The 22602-nt window shown below is 34.9% G+C and overlaps 3 protein-coding genes across 3 annotated transcripts; all 3 read right to left on the reverse strand.

Annotated features, from left to right (window-relative positions):
• Positions 1-3255: 3255 nt before the first annotated feature.
• On the reverse strand, positions 3256-5057 carry LOC125204278 (cytochrome P450 71AU50-like). The gene is made up of 2 exons (XM_048102880.2): positions 4074-5057; positions 3256-4000 (listed from the first exon to the last, which is right to left on the reverse strand). Exons 1-2 carry the CDS (start codon positions 4968-4970, stop codon positions 3377-3379), a joined length of 1521 nt encoding a protein of 506 aa, XP_047958837.1. The 5' UTR covers positions 4971-5057; the 3' UTR covers positions 3256-3376.
• A 3086-nt stretch (positions 5058-8143) lies between these two features.
• LOC125203226 (flavonoid 3'-monooxygenase-like) lies at positions 8144-9951 on the reverse strand. The gene is made up of 2 exons (XM_048101537.2): positions 8995-9951; positions 8144-8916 (listed from the first exon to the last, which is right to left on the reverse strand). Exons 1-2 carry the CDS (start codon positions 9904-9906, stop codon positions 8293-8295), a joined length of 1536 nt encoding a protein of 511 aa, XP_047957494.1. The 5' UTR covers positions 9907-9951; the 3' UTR covers positions 8144-8292.
• A 7975-nt stretch (positions 9952-17926) lies between these two features.
• Positions 17927-20009, reverse strand: LOC125204971 (cytochrome P450 71AU50-like). The gene is made up of 3 exons (XM_048103747.2): positions 19054-20009; positions 18529-18781; positions 17927-18451 (listed from the first exon to the last, which is right to left on the reverse strand). Exons 1-3 carry the CDS (start codon positions 19957-19959, stop codon positions 18084-18086), a joined length of 1527 nt encoding a protein of 508 aa, XP_047959704.1. The 5' UTR covers positions 19960-20009; the 3' UTR covers positions 17927-18083.
• Between the last annotated feature and the right edge of the window lie 2593 nt (positions 20010-22602).

Genomic DNA, 22602 nt, shown 5'->3' on the forward strand with positions numbered 1-22602 from the left:
AGGTGTCATCCCAGTGCCGTCCGACCGCTAAGCGCCCGACGCCCAACGTCGTCCCCTCGGTATCCGAGACAGCCGTCCGACGGCTCGGCGCTTGCAATAGGTGTCGTCCTGACCGCCGTCCCGCACGGCGGCCGGATGATCGCCTATTGTAAATGCTCCGAGGCTCAATAGTAATGAAATTTGTTAGTTCATGGCGGTACAATTATCATGTTTATTTATAATTAAAGCTAATATTTTAATTTTATTTTATTAAGTTATCTTTTTTTATTAATAGTTTACTTTTGCTTTGCCAACATATACCAAAATTATAATTTATTTCGTTATTATTTATCTCACTTTTATATTCCCTCCGTCCCATAAAGATTGTCCCATTTTTTCATTTCCGTCCGCCCCACAAAGTTTGTCCATCACTTTTACCACTTTTGGTAGTGGACCTCATATTCCACTAACTCATTCCTACTCACATTTTATTATAAAACTAATACTTTAAAAGTAGGATCCACATCCCACCAATTTTTTTAACTTAATTTTTTTTTACATTTCTTAAAATCCGTGTCGGGTCAAAGTGGGACTATCTTTGTGGGACAGAGGGAGTAGTACATAACTAATTTAATTTTAGACAAACTTCAGTTCGACTTATCTCATATTTACCTCTCTATTATCTTAACTAACGAATTGGAAATCATCTTAGTTGAATTTAACTAACCCATAAACTCGTCAAGATTCGCTTAAAAACGAAAAAGTTATATTACTAAAAAATCATGAATTTTGCTCAAATTCTTGTCACTCTCGTAACTTTGAAAGTCATAAAAAGACATACTTTTAACATTTGTCTCATGACAAAAAAAAAAAAAAAAAAAATCAAAAAACAAATGTCATATTTGTAATATTTTATTAATTTGACACACACATGTTTCAAATTGATGACGTAATTATGTTATTTGCTGAATATATTGAGAAAAATGCTAAAATTTACGGATCGTATTGATCTCATTTAATATTTTTGGATGTCATACTGATATAATTTAGACCATGCGGGGGAAATTAAGCAAAGAGTGAACTACAAAAATGGTCCCTAGACTATGGGTTTATCTCGCCCATAGTCCCTGGACTTTAAAAATATCGCCAGTAGTCCCTGGACTAAGGGTTTATCTCGAATTGGTCCTTTTGGCTTTTTTTGGTACGAAAATGCCCTTTTGAGGGGTTTTGGGGGGTTTGGACAATTTGGTCTTTTTACACTTTTAACATTTTAAATATGATATTATTTCAGTTATGTACTAAATCTGATATATTTCAAAATTATCATTCTTCTTCCCTTTTGTCATCCTTCACTTTGTTTCTTTATTTCAATATTAGATTTAATTTTACAAAATTTTAAATTTTAATTTTTAAATATCAATAATTTTTTTTAATTACAAAAATTATTAAATAAAAAAAATTAATAGTCATAATCAATATTTGAAAGTGTATAATATTTAATCAATATGGCAACGACTTAGTTTTAATCAATATTTAATAGCTTTAATCATAAATATATCATATAACACGATTTATTCTGAAATAAATATGCATCTAATGTAAGACTAATATAATTTTTGTTTATTAATTTGAAAACAATCAAAATTTACTAGTAATTTTCAACAAAAATACTCCTATAGAAAATTTTTAGTAGGATCAAATTTTTAGTCAACTTCATAATATTTAATCACAAACAATTATAACAACCGAACGAAGGCTAAATAGAATAGCTCTTATTTTTCCATCATGATTAATATTATTTGTGTGTACTTCTTCAATTCAGCTGAATATTGTATTAAATAACAAAAATTAATAGTTTTAATCAATATTTATAGTGTCCATGAATTAATAGTTTAATTAAAATTTTTATTGATATTTAAAAATCAAAATTTTAATTTTAATTTTATAAAATTAAATATAATATTGAAATAAAAAAACAAAGTGAAGGATGATAAAATGGAAGAAGAATGATAATTTTGAAATAATATCAAATTTAGTACATAACTGAAATAATATCGGATTTAAAATGTTAAAAGTGTAAAAAGACCAAATTGCCCAAAACCGTCAAAACCCCCCAAAAGGGCATTTTCGTACAAAAAAAAGCCAAAAGGACCAATTTTGAGATAAACCCTTAGTCCAGGGACTACTGTCGATATTTTTAAAGTCCAGGGACTATGGACGAGATAAACCCATAGGTCAGAGACCATTTTTGAAGTTCACTCTTAAGAAAAAGGTTAAAACTCATTATTTTTATGATTGATTTTTAAAGTTGTTGGATAGACCAAAATTTGACTAAAATTCTATCTCTAACAAAATAAATTTGAATATAGTGGCCAAAATTCATGATTTTCCAATAATTTACACTAACAAAAAGGCAATAAAATTCGACCTAGTGTAAAATGTAATAACTGAAAATAATTTTTTAGTTATTTTACTTTTCTAATTGAAGGTGAGAATAAATTAATTTTGCTTCGCTCCCATTTGAGAATTTCGTTTTTGACTATTATTGCATGAGCTTTAATAATGGATTGATCGAGTCAAAAAGTTCAAGCATGGGTTACACTACTTAATAAGCATGCCCGAATTATTATATATATGGGGGAAGAAAGAAATATAGATAGAGATTTAGCATATTAGATTATTTAAAGTTTTGATTATAAATAGGTGCATCCTTAAATAATGTATATAAGTTTCTATATAAACAAAGAAAAATACTGTTATTAGATAAATATTTTGCTTTAAAAGGTTCATTGTGTATTTTAGGCCATTAAAGCTGCATTTTATGCCCAAAACTATGGGCTGAAAATATGGCCCATAATTTTATTGACCATCAAAATTGGGCTTTTGGAAAATAAAATTTAATATGTTTAAATATATATTTATTAATCACATAATTTTAAATAATATACATTTCTCGTAACATATTAATATATTATGGAGTACTTGTTTTCAACCATTCAAAATATATGTACTTGAAAGAAATGTGGCATACCCACTAAAAAATAATAGTACTCTCTCCGTCCCACAAAAGATGTTCACACTTTCCTTTTTAGTTTGTCTCACAAAAGATGTCACATTTCTCTTTCTAGAAAAAGTTCTCTCTTACATGAATATAAAAATTATATTTTCTCTCTCCATTTAATACACAAAACAAAACCTCCTAAAATCTCGTGCTGTCCCACAAGCGTGACATCTTTTGTGGGACGGGGGAGTATTAAATAAGATGTAAATCACGCATTTTAACTCATGAAATATATAAAGATTTGCTAGCACATATTAAATTTTATAAATTAATTACAAACTCATTCATTCTACCAACTATACCATTTAGTACACTCATTGAGAAATAACATATAATTCAATAAAGACGCAATGGCAAAGTAGGTTCCATGAGTAGGGAAAGTCGATGTTTAGGATGTGTGCTGAGTCCGTACTCCTCTTCGAGAGACACATCTTCAGGCCTCATGCCATTGACCAATTTTAGGTCAAATCCGTGCAACAAATTAGCCAGCATTGTTCGAACGACCTTAAGTCCGAGGTTAATTCCAGGGCATACCCGCCTACCCGAGCCAAAGGGGAGCAATGCGAAGTTGCTCCCAAACGCATCAGTTTCCTTCCCTATAAATCTCTCGGGAAGGAACTCATCTGGGGAGTCCCACGCCTTGGGGTCCCTACCTATGCTCCACACGTTGACAAAAACAGTAGTCCCCTTTAATATGTCGTAGCCTGCAACGTTACAGTCTTGCATCGCGTAATGGGGGGCTAACATTGTGCCCACTGCGTGAAGCCGGAATGTCTCCGTCACAATGGCATCCAAATAGGGTAATTGAGAGATGTCATCTTCTTCCACCCATCTCTCTCTTCCAATCACTTTGTCCAACTCTGCTTTCGCCTTCTCAATTATACGTGGTTGTCTAAGAATTTCATGTATAGCCCATTCGATCGTTGTGGCAGATGTATCCATGGATCCCACTATCAAATTCTACAATTATACAAAACTTTTGTAAATAAATAAATAAATAAAAGCAAAGTTAATAAACTCAAAATTATTGTACCTGTATCAATGCCTTGACACAATCCCTTGTGAGCTCAACTTCAACCTTATTGCCATCCTTTGTTATTTGCAACAGAGTATCAACAAAATCCATAGGGGCAATTTCGTCTTTCTCCTCAACTCTTCTAGCTAAATGATCATCAATCACATAGTTGTAAAACTTATCCATTTTCTTGTTCAAGGCCTTCATTTTCTTGACATATCCTTGCAAATCAAATGGACTCAGCCATGGAATCCAATCTCCAATGTTAAAAACTCCAGAAAGCAAAAACCACTCATCAACCATCTTGTGCAATTCATCTATATTTAAGACAGAATTTCCCTCACTAAAATACTCATCTCTTGATAGCATCTTCCATGTAGTTGTCAAACTATAGCGCGACAGGTGGTCTTTCAGCACGACAGGCTTACCAGCCAGGGCCCGTATGCTTGAATAGAAATATTGCCTCTCAGCAACACGTACTTGCTCATAGAGCTCGAGCTTCTTATTCTTGAAGACCTCATACGAGTAAATCCTCCGAGTCTGGCGCCAGTATGGGCCATGTGGGGCCCATACTAGGTCCCTGTAGTTGTAGCTGGTATATTTGCCAGCTGCAAGTGGGGGTCTGGAGGCGAAGCTCGCATCATGCACCCTCAGGAACTGTTTGGCCATCTCGGGTGATGATGCAACCACGACTGGATATTTTCCGAACTTGAGCTGCATAATGTCGCCATATTTTCGGGATAAGTGGTGAAAGGATTGATGTGGGATCGGACCAATAAGGTTCAAGTTTCCTATTATAGGCCATGGTTTTGGACCTGGTGGGATTTTCCGGTTTGGTTTGGTTCGGAATAGTTTTGAGGCAAAGGCTATTACAACTGCATATAGTAAGGCAAAAAGAATCCAAGAACTATCCATTTGGCTGGGGAATTTGTTGTTTTGAAGGTGAAAATTGTACCTGTATATATAGGTGAAAGCTTCTTTATAAGTACTAACATGTTAGGTAGGTTTCAACTTCGACCTTCTTTCTATCTTTTATACTATTCATGATTTAATTAATTTGTTTATACACAATGCGATAAAAATTTGTCACGTGAATAGACGTGGACTGATGCACTAGAACATTTAATTTGTCGCTAGCTGTACTATTTTGAGGCAATGCATCATATATATATCCCATGTTTTCGTTATCAAGCTAGTTGTTTTGTGGTGATAATAATTGCAAAAAATGTTTGGTGAGTTTTAAATGGTTGTACTCGAATTTGTAGAAAAAAAAAATCAGCTCAATTTCTGTGTTTGTATTAATGCAAAATAACGTAAATAAGAAAAAAGAATTGTTATGGTGGTGCTGTATACAATTTGATAATTATCACTATTTTCCCAACACAAATATGGTGGTGGCAGAAATTGGACTTCTAACCTCATCGCTAAAGATTTATCCCACTAAATCTTGATTAAGTACATAATTTTTGTCAACATATTGCAAAGAGTCGTAAATGTTTTGCTACAACTTTTTGTGCTCTAACATGGTAGGATTGTGGAAAAAGTATGTTTGGCTTTTAGTAGTAGTAGAATTTTCAACAAACACATTAAATATTAGTCTTCCATAAAGTTCTTAACTCTTTATTTGGTAAAAGACGTGCTTAATTAAATCTCATGTTAAATATATACAACTTTTGGCTTGTTTCAATTTAAGTATTTTAGTAGTAGTATCTATCTATGTTGCCTGTATACTAGTTAATGGCAAAACTTTAAATAATTTCCATCCAGTCATACGATTTTATATAACAGAAGAGTAAATTTTAATTTACTTTTGGGACTAACTAGCTAGAGTTTTAATTAAAGATTATTACTATCAGTTAAAAAGTTTTTAGAAGTTGAAGTGTTTTGCATTTTCAATTGATTGGTGGGCTCAGAAAGGCAAAACTCTTGCCAACCCCACCTTCATTTCTTATTGCATAGAATGTTAAATCATCAAATATGCAATCATTTTTAGAAGGAAAAAAAAAAAAGAATGTTACCAGCAATTATATACTAGTATATAGAAAACATGTATTGATCGATCAAAAGATGTCATTTAATGAGTTTTTGGTTTGGAAGATTACTTTTTATAATTGAATTTCACCACTTAATATATAAAATTGAATTTCACCAGATGAATAGTCTTATGATAATTAGTCATAATTCTTTTTCTAATTAAAATAATTTCACAATTTAATCATAAGATGATCGTATGATAATGAGCTATAACAATCAAACAATAGCTAATGATAGATTGACAATGTGAACAACTGAAATAACACTATGTGGCAGCCCATTTTAATAAAATTGGAACATAAAAAACGCTGAAGGGCAAAATTGACATTCTCTATTTTTAGTCTGTCACCAGATTGTAGTTTTATTCTATAAATATTGCAGTGTTACTCTATGAATATTGCAGTGTTATGCGCTTGCATCATTCGTAATAGTTTTTTTTATCTTACCAGATTACAGTGTTACTCTATGAATATTACAGTGTTACCAAATAGTATTTTTGTAGTTTACATATTACTTTATTGTACTTGGTCCTGATATAGTTTATTCAAACAATTGCAACATTTGTTCTCGCAGTATTGTTGATTATAGCTTTGTGGTCTGCAGTCTTCCTTCAATTTCACGAATGCGACTAAAATGTGGGATCTGCCAAATCCGTTTCAAATTTAATTTTTTGTAATTGACTAAAATACCCACGTCTGCAATTCCAACATAAAAGACTGCAATCTGAATTCTATTTCATAAATTCAATCTTAGGCGTTCATCTTACTTATCTAAGGGCTAGGATTATAGTTATGAAGTCACTCTAAACATGGTGTCACCCTAATGCTCTAAACCCTAAACCATAAACCCTAATGGATTATGTTAAGATGACAATCCTTCTTAAATTGACAACGTACCACCAATCTCGTGCTGCCACATGACACGTTATCCAACAATATTAGAGGCTTATCCAGCAATATTCATTTAGTATGTGTTTATAGATTGCATGATAGTAATAGGTGGATTGCTGTGTAGATTGTTGAGTATTGATGTGTAGGTATAGAATGTTTCAGTTGCTGTTTATATATATAGACATATTGTTTTTTTATACCGCATTTTGAATTATAGCCTATACAACAATACTCAACACTCTACACTGCAATCCACATAGTACTATCATACAATCTGTAGAAATCCATCTAAAACGCTTACTATGATATTGCTGGATAAGCCCCTAATAATGCTGGATAGCGTGTCACATGGAAGCACGAGGTTGGTGGTACGTTGTCACTCTAACTATGGTGCCACCCTAATGCTCCCCTTTATTTATATACTATAAATATATACTCCACCCGTCCCCGATTAAGAGTCACACTTGTATTTATGCACTCGTTTTGTAAAAATGATAATAAATAGTTAAAGTGGGAAAATGGTAAAGTAAGAGAGAATAATGTAAAGAAGACTCTTCTCTCCCTTATTCTCTATCTCATTTTACTATTTATCGACTTTAACTATTTATTATTATTTTTACAAAACGAGTGTAGAAACGCAAGTGTGACTCTTAATCGGGGACGGATGGAGTAATGTTTAGGAATAAAATGCAAACTATGAACTGGACCGTTAAAAAATATCAACAGATGATAAAATAGTAGCAACAGAAAATGTCAAGACAATATCAACACCGCATCAACCGTTGACACTGTGTTGACATTTTCTAACGGTCCATATCATAGTTTAGAGTTTGTCCAATATTTAGAGTTTGCATTTGATTACATTCTTATTACTTAGTCTGTTGGACTAATCTGAAAGCCGATTGTTTAGGATTAGCATTGTAAATTCTAACGCAATCTTCCAATCCAATTAGCTCGCATTCGATTAATCAGCAACCTGAGCCGATTTGAGTAAACGGACTCGATTGTCATCTCTACCCCCAACTCATCCAACGCCGCCTGAATCCATCTCTATCCCCCTTGCCCGTCTGCCAGAAATAGAACGAAATATTTATTAATTTTCCAACCAAACAAGAACATTTTTGGTAACCCAATAAGCTCAGTTTCAATTGAAAACGCACGACATAACAAATATAGATAATACACTACTATTTTTCAAGCAATTTCAGTCATCACATATACAAAGATAGACATACTAAAAGCTAGAAAATTAACCACGAGCTCATGAACTCATCAATTTCTTATGTAATTATTGAGAAATAGTATAAAATAATCTAATAAAGATGCACTGGCAAAGTAGGTTCCATGAGCAGGGAAAGTCGATGCTTAGGATGTGTGGTGAGTCCATACTCCTCTTCGAGAGACACGTCTTCAGGCTTCATGCCATCGACCAATTTGAGGTCGAATCCATGCAACAAATTAGCCAACATTGTTCGAACAACCTTTAGTCCGAGGTTATATCCAGGGCAAATCCGCCTGCCCGAGCCAAAGGGGAGCAATGCGAAGTTGCTCCCCGACAAATCAGTTTCCTTCCCTAGAAACCTCTCTGGCAAAAACTCATCTGGGGAATCCCACGCCCCGGGATCCCTGCCTATGCTCCACACATTGACAAAAACCGTCGTCCCCTTTGATACGTTGTAGCCTACAACGTTACAATCTTGAATCGCATAATGGGGGACTAACAACGTGGCCAGCGGGTGGAGCCGGAACGTCTCGGTCAAAATGGCATCCAAGTAAGGCAATTGAGAGAAGTCATCCTCTCCCACCCATCTCTCTCTTCCGATCACTTTGTCCAGCTCTGCTTTTGCCTTCTCAATTATGCGCGGATGTCTGATAATTTCGTGTATAGCCCATTCGATTGTCGTGGCAGACGTATCCATGGATCCCACTATCAAGTTCTACAATTATAACAAAACTAATCAAAATTTCACCTAATTAAAAATAGGGCAAAGTTAATAAACTCAAAATTATTGTACCTGTATCAATGCCTTGACACAATCCCTAGTGAGCTCAACTTCAACCTTATTGCCATCCTTTGCTATTTGCAACAGAGTATCAACAAAATCCATAGGGGCAATTTCGTCTTTCTCCTCAACTCTTCTAGCTAAATGATCATCTATCACATAGTTGTAAAACTTATCCATTTTCTTGTTCAAGGCCTTCATTTTCTTGACATATCCTTGCAAATCAAATGGACTCAGCCATGGAATCCAATCTCCAATGTTAAAAACTCCAGAAAGCAAAAACCACTCATCAACCATCTCATGCAATTCATCCATATTTAAAACAGAGTGTCCTCCATTAGAGTCACTAAAATACTCATCTTTTGATATTATCTTCCACACCGTGGACAAACTATAGCGCGACAAGTGGTCTTTAAGCACGACAGGCTTACCTGCCAGGGCACGTAAGTTTGACAGGAAATTCTGCCTCTCGTTGGCACGTACTTGCTTGTAGAGATCGAGTTTCTTAGGGCTTAAGACCTCGAAGAAGTATATTCTCCGAGTCTGGCGCCAGTATGGGCCATGTGGGGCCCATACTAGGTCCCTGTAGTTGTAGCTGGTATATTTGCCAGCTGCAAGAGAGGGCCTGGACGCGAAGCTCGCATCATGCACCCTCAGAAACTGTCTGGCCATCTCAGGGGATGATGCAACCAGGACAGGATATTTTCCGAACTTGAGCTGCATAATTTCGCCGTATTTTTGGGATAAGTGGTGAAAGGATTGATGTGGGATTGGGCCAATAAGGTTCAAGTTGCCTATTATGGGCCATGGTTTCGGACCTGGTGGGAATTTTCGATTTGGTTTGGTTCTGTGTATGATGAGTTTTGCGACGAAGGCTACCGCAGCTCCGTATAGCAAGGCAAAAAGAATCCAAGAACTCTCCATTTGGAAAAATGAAAGGTGTGAAGATTTTGGCTGTGAAATATTATGTTTTTGATAAGTGAAAGTGTGAAACATGTTAGAATTCAATTTCGATACTCTTTCTATTTTTTGTACTTTTGTGATAAAAATGACGAGCAGAGACAGGGACACATGCAGCAAGATAGTACTATCATTCAGTTTGTGGTGGTCCTTCTTAAGACATATTTTCAACAGAAATTCTATTGCATATATTATGTTGGGATAACCCATCCCATATTTTGTGATTGGACTGCAGTACTATACTTGGTTGAAGGCAGTGGCGGAGCCAGGATCTGAAAACCGAATGGCGAGAATAAAATAATAAAATATTAAATTTTAAATATCATTAAATTCAATATATATATTTATAATAATAAAAATAACATATTACAATTCAAGTAGCACTTGCATCCGTTAATTGCGACAACTGACTTCTCCGGATATCCATATCTTGAAAACGCTTCAAGATTCTTTCATTAGAAAGAGTGGCAAAGATGGACCTTTCGTTACAATGGCGGATCCAGAAACTAAATATCGTGGGGTCGAACCAGATTAAAAATATTTAAAATAATTACTAATATAATTATTTATATTAATATATTTTAATTTCAATAATTCCTACGAATATCAATACTTTAATAAAAAAAATATTTACTCTATCGCATAAAAATAGACTATTTTGCAAGTCCGTCCTATAAAAATACACTATTTTTTTTTAAAAAACTATTACTCTTTTTTGAGGCGTATATCATTTTTAAGTAACAATATTTCAATAACTTTTTATTTCTATCTTTCTTCTATTTTACTAGTGTATTAAAAAACTCGTGTTATCCCAAAATATGTTAGTAATGAACTCAGAGTGTATACTTTTTCCGCAACATCCCCAATTTTGAAAATTTTAAAATAATTTGAATAAGAATAATAAAGTTGAAAATTTAAAGAAATTAAGAAATACTAATTTTAGATATATAAAAAAAATAGTACACTATTAGTACTTAACATTAATTGAAATTTTAGAATTGAATATATTTTAGTAGACTTCCGAGAAGAGCAAAGCCCATTCAATTGGATAAATCAACATATTTAATCTTTTAATCTTAGATAAATAATGCGGCCATGTTTTCTTTCTTGATGCAATTATTTATTTAATTCTAGTTCACATATAAATATAGGAAAATGAAATTAATAAATGATAGAATCGTATTGACTAAGTTATCTCTCCTTATTAATTGTGCCCTTTAGCCCACTAGTATTAACATCTATGCTATGCACAGGACATAATAATTTCAAATAATGAATATAATATATATAATAAATTTATAGAAAATATAAATTCAAATCAATATGAAGATTTAAAAAAACAGAAATGTATTTATCTTGTCTAACTCTAAACGAAGAATTTACTACTTCCTAATGAATGAAATACCAATATAATTTTAATTTATAATCTAAGTGAAATAAAAATAATAAAAATTAATAACAAAAAAAAAAAAAATGTAACAGTGTAACTATATTAAAAAAGTATGACTTAATTAGAATAAGATATACAAATATTATTCCTATATAACAGTATTACTATTACTATTATTGATATGTCAAAGTTGACTTTTCATTTACTACTATTTTCTTAATATTCTCAATCCTAACGTCTAAAAGTTTAGAAAAACTGATATGAATATTATTCACTGATTTTTCCTTTTTCAAAACATATATTAATAATACGTAACTAAATAATTATTAATTTTTATTCAGAAAATATAAACAGTTATCATGTTTTCTTATAGAAAATATTCAAACCAAAAGAAAAATATTTATACGGGAATAAAATGATAAAACAAAACAATTTTGTCATGATAAAAGAAAACTCTAAACTCTAATCTATTATTATCTTTTATTTTTAAAAAAGAAATTTTTTTATCATGAAGCTAATGAATTCAGAATTTTATAAAATTTCTTACAAAAGAAAAATTTATACTAATTTTTTCAATAATTAGTTACTAAATAAAATTAATATTACATCCCAGGGCCTGAATTAGGTTTTGCAAAATGGGCTTGACCCAATTCTTTAAAAAGTACAAATGCAAGATCCGCCTCCCTCTCCTCCCGTCTTCTCCTTCACGCTGCCGCCGCCGCCGCCATCCCTGCCCGGCCTACACCACCTCACCGCTGCCATGTGGGATAGCTGCGAGGCTGCACTGCTCGTCTGCCTCCCTCTCTCCTATCTTCTTTTCTATCCCCAGCAATGTCCTCTCTCACGTCCACCTCCATCGCTCTTCTCTCTTCACACCCGTCGTCACCCTCCTGCAAAGCTGCATCGCCGCCTCCTACTCCTCATCTCCGGCATCTCTCTCTCTTTCTCCTTCTCACCTTTCTCTCTCATTATCACACCACAGCCGCTGCTGCCGTTCGCCGCCGCTTCGGCGATGATTCGGGGTCTTCCTCGATGCACACTTTCTCCTTCCTCTTTCTTCTTCCCCCCCTTATCTCTCCATGTTTCATTTTGCAGATTCAATGTTAGTTTATAATTGTTTCAAATCTTGATTGGGAAGCTATCATTTGATTGAACCAATTTTCTATCCAATAGTTGTCATTTTTCAAAATGACCAAAAGGGTAAACAAAATAGCTTCACATTTTCCCTCCAAAAAGGATAAAATTGTCTTTTCATCAAATTGTCACTTTAGATTAGTAAGATTTCTATTTCTCTCTCTTCTGTGAAAAAAATGAAAAGGCCGCTTCTGAATTTACTCAATCTCTTCATTCTCGACTCCGCCTTCCCTGACCCGACGCTGCTGCCATAGACTTCGCCCTCCATCACTCCCAGCCTTTCTCTATGCTCAGTCTCATCATCTCACGCGTGAGGTGGGGTCGGAGACGTGAATGCGATAGGGTCGGAGACCGATGAAAGGAACTCCCCGGCGGCACTCCGGGGCTGGTGGTGGGGTCAGCCGACCCCATCCGACCCCACCTGGATCCGCCGATGTTTCGTTATATACCACCAAACTGTCGTTCAACCAGTCATCTTCCATCCTATTCCGTAGATCAATCTTGACAAGTTTCATGGCAGAAAATACTCTTTCAACAGATGTAGTTGCCACGGGTAAAAGTAAAACCAATTCAATCAAGCGATAAACTAATGAAAATTTTTTATGTTTTTTGAAAATTGAGACCTTTTGGTTGACAAGGGTCTTTAGCTACATATTCCTACGAATTCGATCACGAATATTCACATTATAACTTGCAATTGAATTTCGTTTACCAAGATCAGCTTCAATTTCAGCTTCATCAAATATTTGGTATTGATCTGAATCTTCTGACCCTTGCCCAGTACTAAATGCACCAACTAAAACTTTAGGCCTTTTTGCAAAATATTTTTCCATTTGCTGATTTTCCTAATCAAACAAAATGTACCACACAAAATTAATAACTAAACAAATAACAATGATTAAATTAAACTAGCTGCATTATTTTAATTCCCCAAATCAGGGATCATGTATAGTGCGAATCAATTGCCAATATTGAAAAGGAATAATTAAGCTAGTTTAATTTAATCCTCAAATTATCGATGCTTCATGCTATAAAATGACAAATCTTGGGACTTGGATACAGCAGGCATTACAATTACCAAAACAATTGCTACTACAGGACTAAAAATTCAGTTCGAGAATTCCCAAATCCAAACTCCCATTTCCACCAAAATTACTATATTCAACAAAAATCAAAATTCCCAATTCCATTAAAATTATTTTATTAACAAATTAAGCAAAAGGAAAAACAAGAACTAAGCTTGGGAAGTTACTTGTTAGATTCAACTCTCCGATTTGCAGATTTCGGTTGGCAGCAGATATAGTGTTTGGGAATTGGGAATTTGGGATCAAAGAAGCCGCAGCGTGAGGTTTAGAGGTGAGAATTTAATTAGCACTATTTAATTAAATACATTATATATTGGGGCAGTTGAGGCTTGTTTTGATTAGAGGTGGATCAGTACGGTATACCGTACTTAGAATGTCATACCGCATACCGTATCGAAAGTAGCGGTATGATAAAATTCCATACCGATACCTTACCGAATTTTCGGTATACCGGACTCCGGTATACCGAAAATTCGGTATGATAATTTTCAATACCATTATCATACCATTAATGCGGTATACCGTACCGTATTACGGTATACCGTACTTTTACGGTATACATGTTATAAAAAAATCTATTATATCCAAAATATTTAAAATAACATTTTCAAGTGTTCCACTATTTGAAAAAAGTCCAAAACAATAAAACTTAACAATTTAAATCCAAATCCAAAACAACCAAACCTATACCCAAAATATTTAAAATAACATTTAAACTTAAACTTGATGAAACCATCATAACCTAACTACTGATATTAATATTAAATATAAAATGAGACACGATTTAGGTTACTGTTCAAATATGTACCAAATGAAACTAAAGTAAAACAATCGCAATATGGGCCAAATGAATCTGCTTGAGATGTGGGGCGGAGGGATTAAATCTGAAAGTAGGGTTTGAGGTCTTTTATATAGTATTTAATTAGATTATGTATATTAAATATTTTAAGTTTATATATATAGCGTATATACCGAAGATTCGGTATACCGCGGTATACCGCATGTATTGTATATACCGAAGATTCGGTATACCACGGTATACCGCGGTATGGGATATTTGATACCGTTACCGTACTACCGAGAACTACGGTATACCGAAAAATCGGTATTTTCGATATTTTTTCGGTATGGTAAGTCCGGTATTTCGGTATATCGGTATATTTTCCCACCCCTAGTTTTGATTTATTATTACTAGGGCTTAAAATTAATATTAAATAGTATAGGCTTTCAACAAATTAACCCAACACTAGTGAGCTTCTTCAACCTTCTTCTCGCTGTGAGACGTCTGCATCTGCCGGGGCGTGAACTTCTCTTCTCGGGGCGGCGTCCAGGTCCAGCAATTGTCGGGGGTGAAATCCTTCTTCTTGGGGCGGCATAGGAGACTCGGAAGCTATAGGAAGGGGCGGCGTCAGAAGCTATCAGAAGGGGTGACCTCAGAAAACTTATGTCCGGGTCCTTTGTAGCTGATCGCCGGGGAGGGACAGTCACCCCCTCCTGCCCCCGGATCCGCCACTGGTTGAAGGCCTATTTCACTTATATTTAGGCCTAGAAAATGGGGTTTTCTAAATTAAATTGTTGAGTAATACTAACATTCAGATAAAATATGAAAAATGCTAAGATGAGTTCTGAAATTAAATACTACTATAAAATAGAACATACCTTACACACTCAATTCAGCACCCATGTTACTAAGGTTCATTTTTGCACGTTGGGTCAATTTTTTTGAGCTTGAAAGCTTCAATGTAAGCGCAGAAGTTGTTAGAGTTTGTATACTAGAAATCATGTTTCGAGTGATTGAATACTGTAAAATTCTTATTTTATTTTTTAAGGAATAAAAGAGATTATTTTTGTCATAATGTTGTTATGTTTTACGTTTAATGGATGTCTATTGCATGTTTAAATGTATAAGTAAACTTAACAAAGTCTAAGTCTTTGTTTTAGTAGACTGGTTGTGGGCGTCGTCCACTTTAAGATAACACGGTCAGTCCTAAACAAAGAAAAAGAAGAATTTCACGACCTAGATGGAATTAGACTATCCATCGTGAAAGGTAGCAATGTCAGTCCGCATGTTTCTAAGCCTTACTGAAATAAGATGACATTGGTGTGGTAAAGCACTGAATGGATCTAACAGCAAGACAAATTTTTATGCTATCTACTGAAAGGCGAGGTCTTGATAAATATTTATTTCTTAATCAATGTAGGTTAGCATTGAGCATACGGTATTGATTATGCATTACTTTGACTTATCAAATGGTGCGGGTTTTTCGCAACCCAATAATCCTGATATATTGGGTAGTGGTGATTAATATCTAGCGGTGCTAAGATTGCTATTATGTTGAATCATGCGCGAGGTGAGTCTCGTTTGATAATGTCCTCAAGAGGAGCGCGAAACAAAGTTTTATTATTCAGAGCCTAGCTAGTTGGAGTTTGATTACTCAAAGAATAATAAATAAGCGTTTCATACTAAGTCCACTCTTGGAATTAATAAGAAGTTAATTGATTAAGCGCATAGCATGCATTAATTAATTAATGGAGATTTTTATCTTAAGCGCGGAAAATGAAAGTTAATACGGAAACCCAAATTACTTATAATTTCGGATTTGGATGGGGAGAATTCAATATTACTTCTGTAGTGGCTACTCGTAATATTCCAATTAAAGCTTGTATTAAATTGTGGGTTCAATTTAATTAGTAAAAAGTGAATTGGATGAGCCCATATCCAAAACCTTTCATAGATCCATGCCTGGGCCTAAAAGGAACTTAGTATAAATAGGAGAATAAATGAGACAAAAATAATAATTATTATTGCACAAATTTTCGTCCCGCTCTGCCTTGAGGAGTTCGAAATTTTCTCCTACTTGGAGAAGAATTTCTTATTGTCTTCTTTATTTATGTCCCAGTATTCCGGTGAGATCAGCCTACACTGACTGATATTGGAGTACAGTTCGGGAACTAGAGAGAAGATCTGTGGTCTAGTATTCAAACCATCACGTGGATAAGTCGCTAACAATCATCTATTCTTTGGAGAATCAACAAGGTATTATTTCTGCTTCGTAGAAAAACATGTTTTAGGTTTCAATTATACTTAAAGCATGATTATTTCAAGTTATGAGCATGATACATGTGAAATTTACGCGAATGGAATTTGTCTAAATAATCTGCTAAATAGATTTGATTATGATGGGATTTATTTGTTTCAATTATCGCACGCTTCCGCGACCAGTTCCTTCAAAAGCTAGGCCCACATGTTCAAAATGGGGCTTCTGAAATACGGCGAGATTGGTCCAATGTTATGCATAATATCACCCATCTCTCTTACGATCACTTTGACCTCCTCCTCAATTAAGAAACCATCTCATGTAATGCAATTCATCCATGTTTAAAACAGAGTTACCTCCTTTAGATATATATGTTCCACACCATCGACAAATGGTCTTTGAGCGAGACAGGAAATTTTGCCTCTCGTTGGCACGTACTACTTGCTTGTAGAGATCGAGCTCGAAGAAGTATATTTGTAGCTGGTAGATTTGGCAGCTGCAAGTGAGGGCCTATAGGCGAAACTCGCATCATGCACCCTTAGGAACTGTCTGGCCATTTCGGAGGATATTGATGCAACCGTGTGGTGAGTAAAAATAATCCAAGAATGTGAAATTTGTTTTTTGAGGGGTGAATGTTTGAAACATGTTAGGATTCAAGTTCGATCTTCTTTATATTTAGCATATAATGTTTCTACTTTTATGATAAAGAGACAAATTAGTTTGTCACGAGCAGAGATAGGACACATGCAATAAGATAAGTAGTAGTAACATTTAGATAGTGGTGGTCCTTTTTTGTTTGGCTTAAGAGATATTTTCAACCGAGATTCTATTGCATTATGTTGAGATAACCCATCCCATATTTTGTGCTTCAACTGCACTATACTTGGTTGATAGGCCTATTTCACTTATATTTCGGCCTAGAAAATGAGATTTGTAAATTAAATTGTTCAATAAGATAATATTGAGATAAAATATGAAGCTCTATCCATAGTTAAATTAGGGTTTAGTCACAACTTGCAAGGATGACGTTGCCCGTTGGTTGGCTATCAGAAGAGCTCAAATGGAAGGGGGTCGATGGGCAGTGGCATATCCATCATTTTTAATTTAGGGGTGTAATATATATTTATATTACCGGTAGTGGAATTGATGATATTTTTAAATTTGATCTTAGTAAATAAAAATCTTTTGATCATATATTATTCATACAAAGAAATCAGGTTTAATTAGTAAAGTCCCTACCAACATTTTTTTTCTATGTCTGCACCTAGTTACAAGTAGAAAAAAACAAATCATTCATTACACTTCCATGCAATTAAACACAAAAGTACTCAACTACATAATTTAAGAGTGATATAATTTGATAAACAGATCTTGTCCATTCAGGTGGAATCACTACAATTCACACACATATATATATACGCACACACATCAGAAATAATCCATATTAATATATGTAGAATTCTTGTTGAAAATATATAACAATCAATAAATAATTTAGTAAAGGTGGGTTGGAAGTGTAGGTTTCATAACGATGGAAACAGGGTGTTTAGGGTTTGTGGCAAGTCCATATTGTTCCTCCATGCTCACATCTTCATTCCTCATGCCCTCATCCAGTTTAAGCTCAAATCCATGCAACAAATTAGCCAGCGTTGTTCGAACAATCTTAAGTCCGAGGTTGTATCCCGGGCACATCCTCCTGCCTGAGCCAAACGGCAGTAGGGCAAAATTACTTCCGGTCATATCCGTTTGTTTCCCCACAAACCTCTCTGGCACGAACTCCTCAGCTCTATCCCATGTAATCGGGTCCCTACCCGTGCTCCATGTATTCACGAGCACGGTAGTCCCTTTAGATATGTGGTACCCTGCAGTATCATTATTTTTTTACATCTCGTGTTTCATATCCAATACTTACAAAAATGTGAGAATAGATGTTGGATACCTGCAACGTTGCAATCCTTAATTGCGTAATGGGGTAAGAGCGTGGCAAGCGGATGCAATCGGAATGTTTCCATGATGATGGCATCAATGTAGGGCAACTTAGTGAATTCATTCTCTTCCACCCATTTGTGTCTTCCGATCACCCTCTCCAGTTCTTCTCTCGCTTTCTCAATTATTTGCGGCTGCCTGAGCATTTCGTGTATAGCCCATTCGACCGCTGTGATTGAGGTGTCCGGGCCAGCAAGCACCACATTCTGCAATTGTAATAGATTTACTTTTAGAATTTGAAACCCCTATTGCCATTTTTTGGATGTCAACTATTACAAGTTTCATTTAACTCTTACTAGTACTATAGATCACTTCTACTAATTATTGGGATAGAATTTATACAATTGCTAAAGGTTGAAATAAATTTTATAAATATCAAAGATTGATAAAAAAATCAGTGAAAGGTTGTCATAAATTGGAATTTGGATGATAATTAATTAGGCGTACATAAATATAAATATGAAGAAGAAATTAGTACCATGATCAATGACTTGAGACAATCCCTTGTGAGCTCAAGTTGAGCATTAGGATCCTCAGCTATCTCCAGCAACGCATCAACAAAATCTGCATCACCGCCGCCTCTTGCCCTTTTAGCTAAGTGATCATCGATCACAAACCCGAAAAACCAATCCGATTTCTTGCGAAAAGCCTTCATCTTCTTCACATACCCTTGAAGATCAAGCGGGCCCAGCCACGGAATCCAGTCACCAATATTGAACACTCCGTTGAGCACAAACCACTCGCGCATCATCTCCGCCATGCCATGCTCATCGATGATCGTCCCCTCTTCGTCTAATTCGCCAACATACTTGTTGGTCAAGACCATTCTGCAAATGGTAGAGAGCGTGTAGCGTGATAGATGCTCTCTCAGCACAACTGGCTTCCCCGAGAGGGCTCTGAGGCGAGCGAACAAGGTACGTCTCTCCTCCACGCGAATTCGCTCGTGTTGGTCGAGTTTTTTGGTGTTCAGAAGCTGAGACATGAGTATTTTACGCGCTTCTCGCCAGTATGGACCATAGGGAGAAAAGGATATGTCGGAGTTGTTGTAGCTGATGTGTTTGCCGGCGGCCAGGGCAGGAGGCCTCGAGGCGAAGGCTGCATCGTGCACCTTGAGGAACTGCTCGGCCATCTTGGGCGATGATGCGACCACAACTGGGAATTTTCCGAATTTCAGTAGCATGATTTCGCCGTGTTTTTGGGATAAATGGTGGAGGGATTGATGTGGGATTGAGCCAAGAAGGTGCAAATTGCCTATTATAGGCCATGGTTTCGGACCGGGCAGCTGGAGTTTTTGCTGCGGCTGCCGGTAAGGTTTGAATAGCTTTGAGATGAAGGCTGTTGCGAGTGTAGAAATTAGGGCTAATAGTAACCAATAATACTCCATTTTTAGTGAGAAATTGCTAATTTCACTATTGCTCAAGATAGATAAGATACTTTATCTATGGGATATGACATTTGTGGCTATATATACTATACCACCACGTGAAATGTGCGGAACTTTCTTTCTTTTTCTATATGATCTAAATTTTGTAACCTCGATTTTGTCCAAAAATAAGTATGAAAATGATTTTTTCCCCTCCATTCTAATGTATTTGAGACAATTTTTTTTGCCATAAGAATTACAAATTTATTGTGTTAAAGGTAAAGTGGGGTGGGTAAAGTAAAAATAGGAATATCGTAAATGAGAGGAAGAAAAAATAAAGTATGATAGATGATACCCCCTTCGTCCCTCTGTAGTAAAGACATCTCTTTTCAGCACAAGATTTAAGAAATTGTGTTAAAAGTGAGTTAAGTGAATAAGAATAAAGTAGGAAAGACAAAAGTGAAGAGATAAAAAGAGAATAAAGTAGGAGAGAGTAAAGTAAGAGAGAAGAAAATTTTGTGTTTTTTACCAAAATAGGAAATGACTCAGCTACAATAGGACAACCAAAAAAGTAATACGACTCAGCTATAGAGGGACGGAGGGAGTAGGGTTAGGGAGTAGAATACGACTTAACTATAGAGGGACGGAGGGAGTAGGGTTAGGGAGTAGAATTTTTGAAAAAAAAGAAACGACACAACTACCTAGGACTAAACAAAAAAAATAATGACTCAGCTATCTTGTTACGGAGAGAATACACGGAGAGAATACGAAGAGAATGTTCATAAAATATTTATAATATACTACCAGCACTTGAAAAAAATAAGTGCCCCAACTAAAATTATTTAGAAGACCACCGATGGAAGGGGGTTGACACTATAGTGATGGATACAGCATAGGCCAAGCCACTGTTCCAATTGACGAGAGAAAGTGTGAAACATGTTAGAATTCAATTTCGATCTTCTTTCTATTTTGTGTACTATCCTTCAGTTTGTGGTGGTCCTTTATTAAGCTCAAGACATATTTTCAACAGAAATTCTTTCGCATATATTATGTCGGGATAACCCATCCCATATTTTGTGATTGGACTGCAGTACTATACTTGGACGTTGAAGGCCTATTTCACTTGTATTTGGGCCTAGAAAATGGGGACCTCTAAATTAAATTGTTAAGTAATACTCCCCCGTCCTATAAAAATTTAAGGATATTTTCCTTTTTCATCTGTCGCATAAAAAATTTTCATTTTCATTTATGGAAAATTTTCCCAAACACATTACTCATATACGTCAATTTATTTACAACTTATATCACTAGAGTTCACCATTAAAATCTAATAATAATGTGGATTTTAACCATCCACTAACACTAATTTAACTATCTTTCTCATCATCTCTCTTACTATATCAATTATGCATTAACTCCCGTGCCGTTCCAAATGTCCTAATTTTTTTTAGACGGAGAGAGTATAATATTCGGATAAAATATGAAACAAGGTAAGATGAATTCTGAAATTATTTTAGTTCTTACAAAATAAATGTAGATGAAGACCTATCGTCAAAAATATGGACTACTAGGGGCTGAAACTAGAGTGATAAACGAAGAAAAATTGCTTCAAAAGATTAGTATGAGAAAAGAAGAATAAAATGTCAAAAGAAGAAAAAAAGGTAAAAAAATAAAAATAATAAAGAAAAGTCATTACATATACATGGTTTTAAGTTAGATTAATATATAGTACTCCTTCCGACCTATAAGATTATAGTATGCACTCTTTCCTTTTTAATCCGTTCCACAAAGTATACACTTTCTAATTTTGGAAACTTTGTTCTCTTTAATGAGATGGAACTAATTCTCCACTAACTGTACTCTAATTTTCTTTTTTTTTGGTAAGAAAATCGGGCAGAGCCCGATTACACACTAACGAACATAAGAAACACCTAATCTATCATGCATCAACCAAATACTAAGACCCAAGGGAGGGGACTCTAAAACATGGGCACTTTTTTGAAAGTTATATGCGCAATGTGACAGAAAGTCAGCAGCGAAATTTCCTTCCATGTGCACGTGACGGAGCTCCACTTTAAAATTTGTGCTCAACTAAAAATGCAATACTTTTATGGGACGGAGGGAGTATATATATCATTGGTAGGGTTTTTCGAATAATAAAATATTATTTTTAATATGCCAATAACTATTCGACTATAAGAAATCAGGTTTAGTCAAGTCTCTATCAACATTATACTTACTTTTCTATGTCCGCCCTAGCCCTCCTAGTTACAAGTAGAAATAAACAGCACCTCCATGTATGATGTAACTATATGCACATATATGTACACACATGACAAATAATCCAAATTATATCTAGAATACTTGTTGAAAATATTTAACAATCAATAAATTTATCTTGTTAACTTTTTATTGTCATTTGCGAGCACAAGGCTGCTCAATAATGGACTCTTTTTTGTAGTGATATATGTTTGTACTTTTATGATAAAGAGACAAATTAGTTTGTCACGAGCAGAGACAAGGTCACATGCAATAAGAGTAACATTTAGTTAGTGTGGTGGTCCTTTGTTTGGCTTAAGAGATATTTTTTCAACCGGGATTCTATCGCATTAATTAATCCATCCCATATTTTGTGCTAGAACTGCACTATACTTTGCTGAGATG

The sequence above is a fragment of the Salvia hispanica genome, chromosome 6 (genome assembly GCF_029641045.1).
Source record: "Salvia hispanica isolate PSC_SH4W2 chromosome 6, Shi_PSC_v1, whole genome shotgun sequence".
NCBI classification, from domain to species: Eukaryota; Viridiplantae; Streptophyta; class Magnoliopsida; order Lamiales; family Lamiaceae; genus Salvia; species Salvia hispanica.

Bases quoted from the DNA above. Each gene is read 5' to 3' on its own strand.
- LOC125204278 (XM_048102880.2), bottom strand. From the start codon at position 4,970: ATGGATAGTTCTTGGATTCTTTTTGCCTTACTATATGCAGTTGTAATA. The intron at 4,001-4,073 runs GTACAATAATTT...GTATAATTGTAG, and splicing joins GTGTCAAGGCATTGATACAG to AATTTGATAGTGGGATCCAT.
- LOC125203226 (XM_048101537.2), bottom strand. From the start codon at position 9,906: ATGGAGAGTTCTTGGATTCTTTTTGCCTTGCTATACGGAGCTGCGGTA. The intron at 8,917-8,994 runs GTACAATAATTT...TTATAATTGTAG, and splicing joins GTGTCAAGGCATTGATACAG to AACTTGATAGTGGGATCCAT.
- LOC125204971 (XM_048103747.2), bottom strand. From the start codon at position 19,959: ATGGAGTATTATTGGTTACTATTAGCCCTAATTTCTACACTCGCAACA. The intron at 18,782-19,053 runs GTACTAATTTCT...TTACAATTGCAG, and splicing joins GTCTCAAGTCATTGATCATG to AATGTGGTGCTTGCTGGCCC. The intron at 18,452-18,528 runs GTATCCAACATC...ATGATACTGCAG, and splicing joins TAAGGATTGCAACGTTGCAG to GGTACCACATATCTAAAGGG.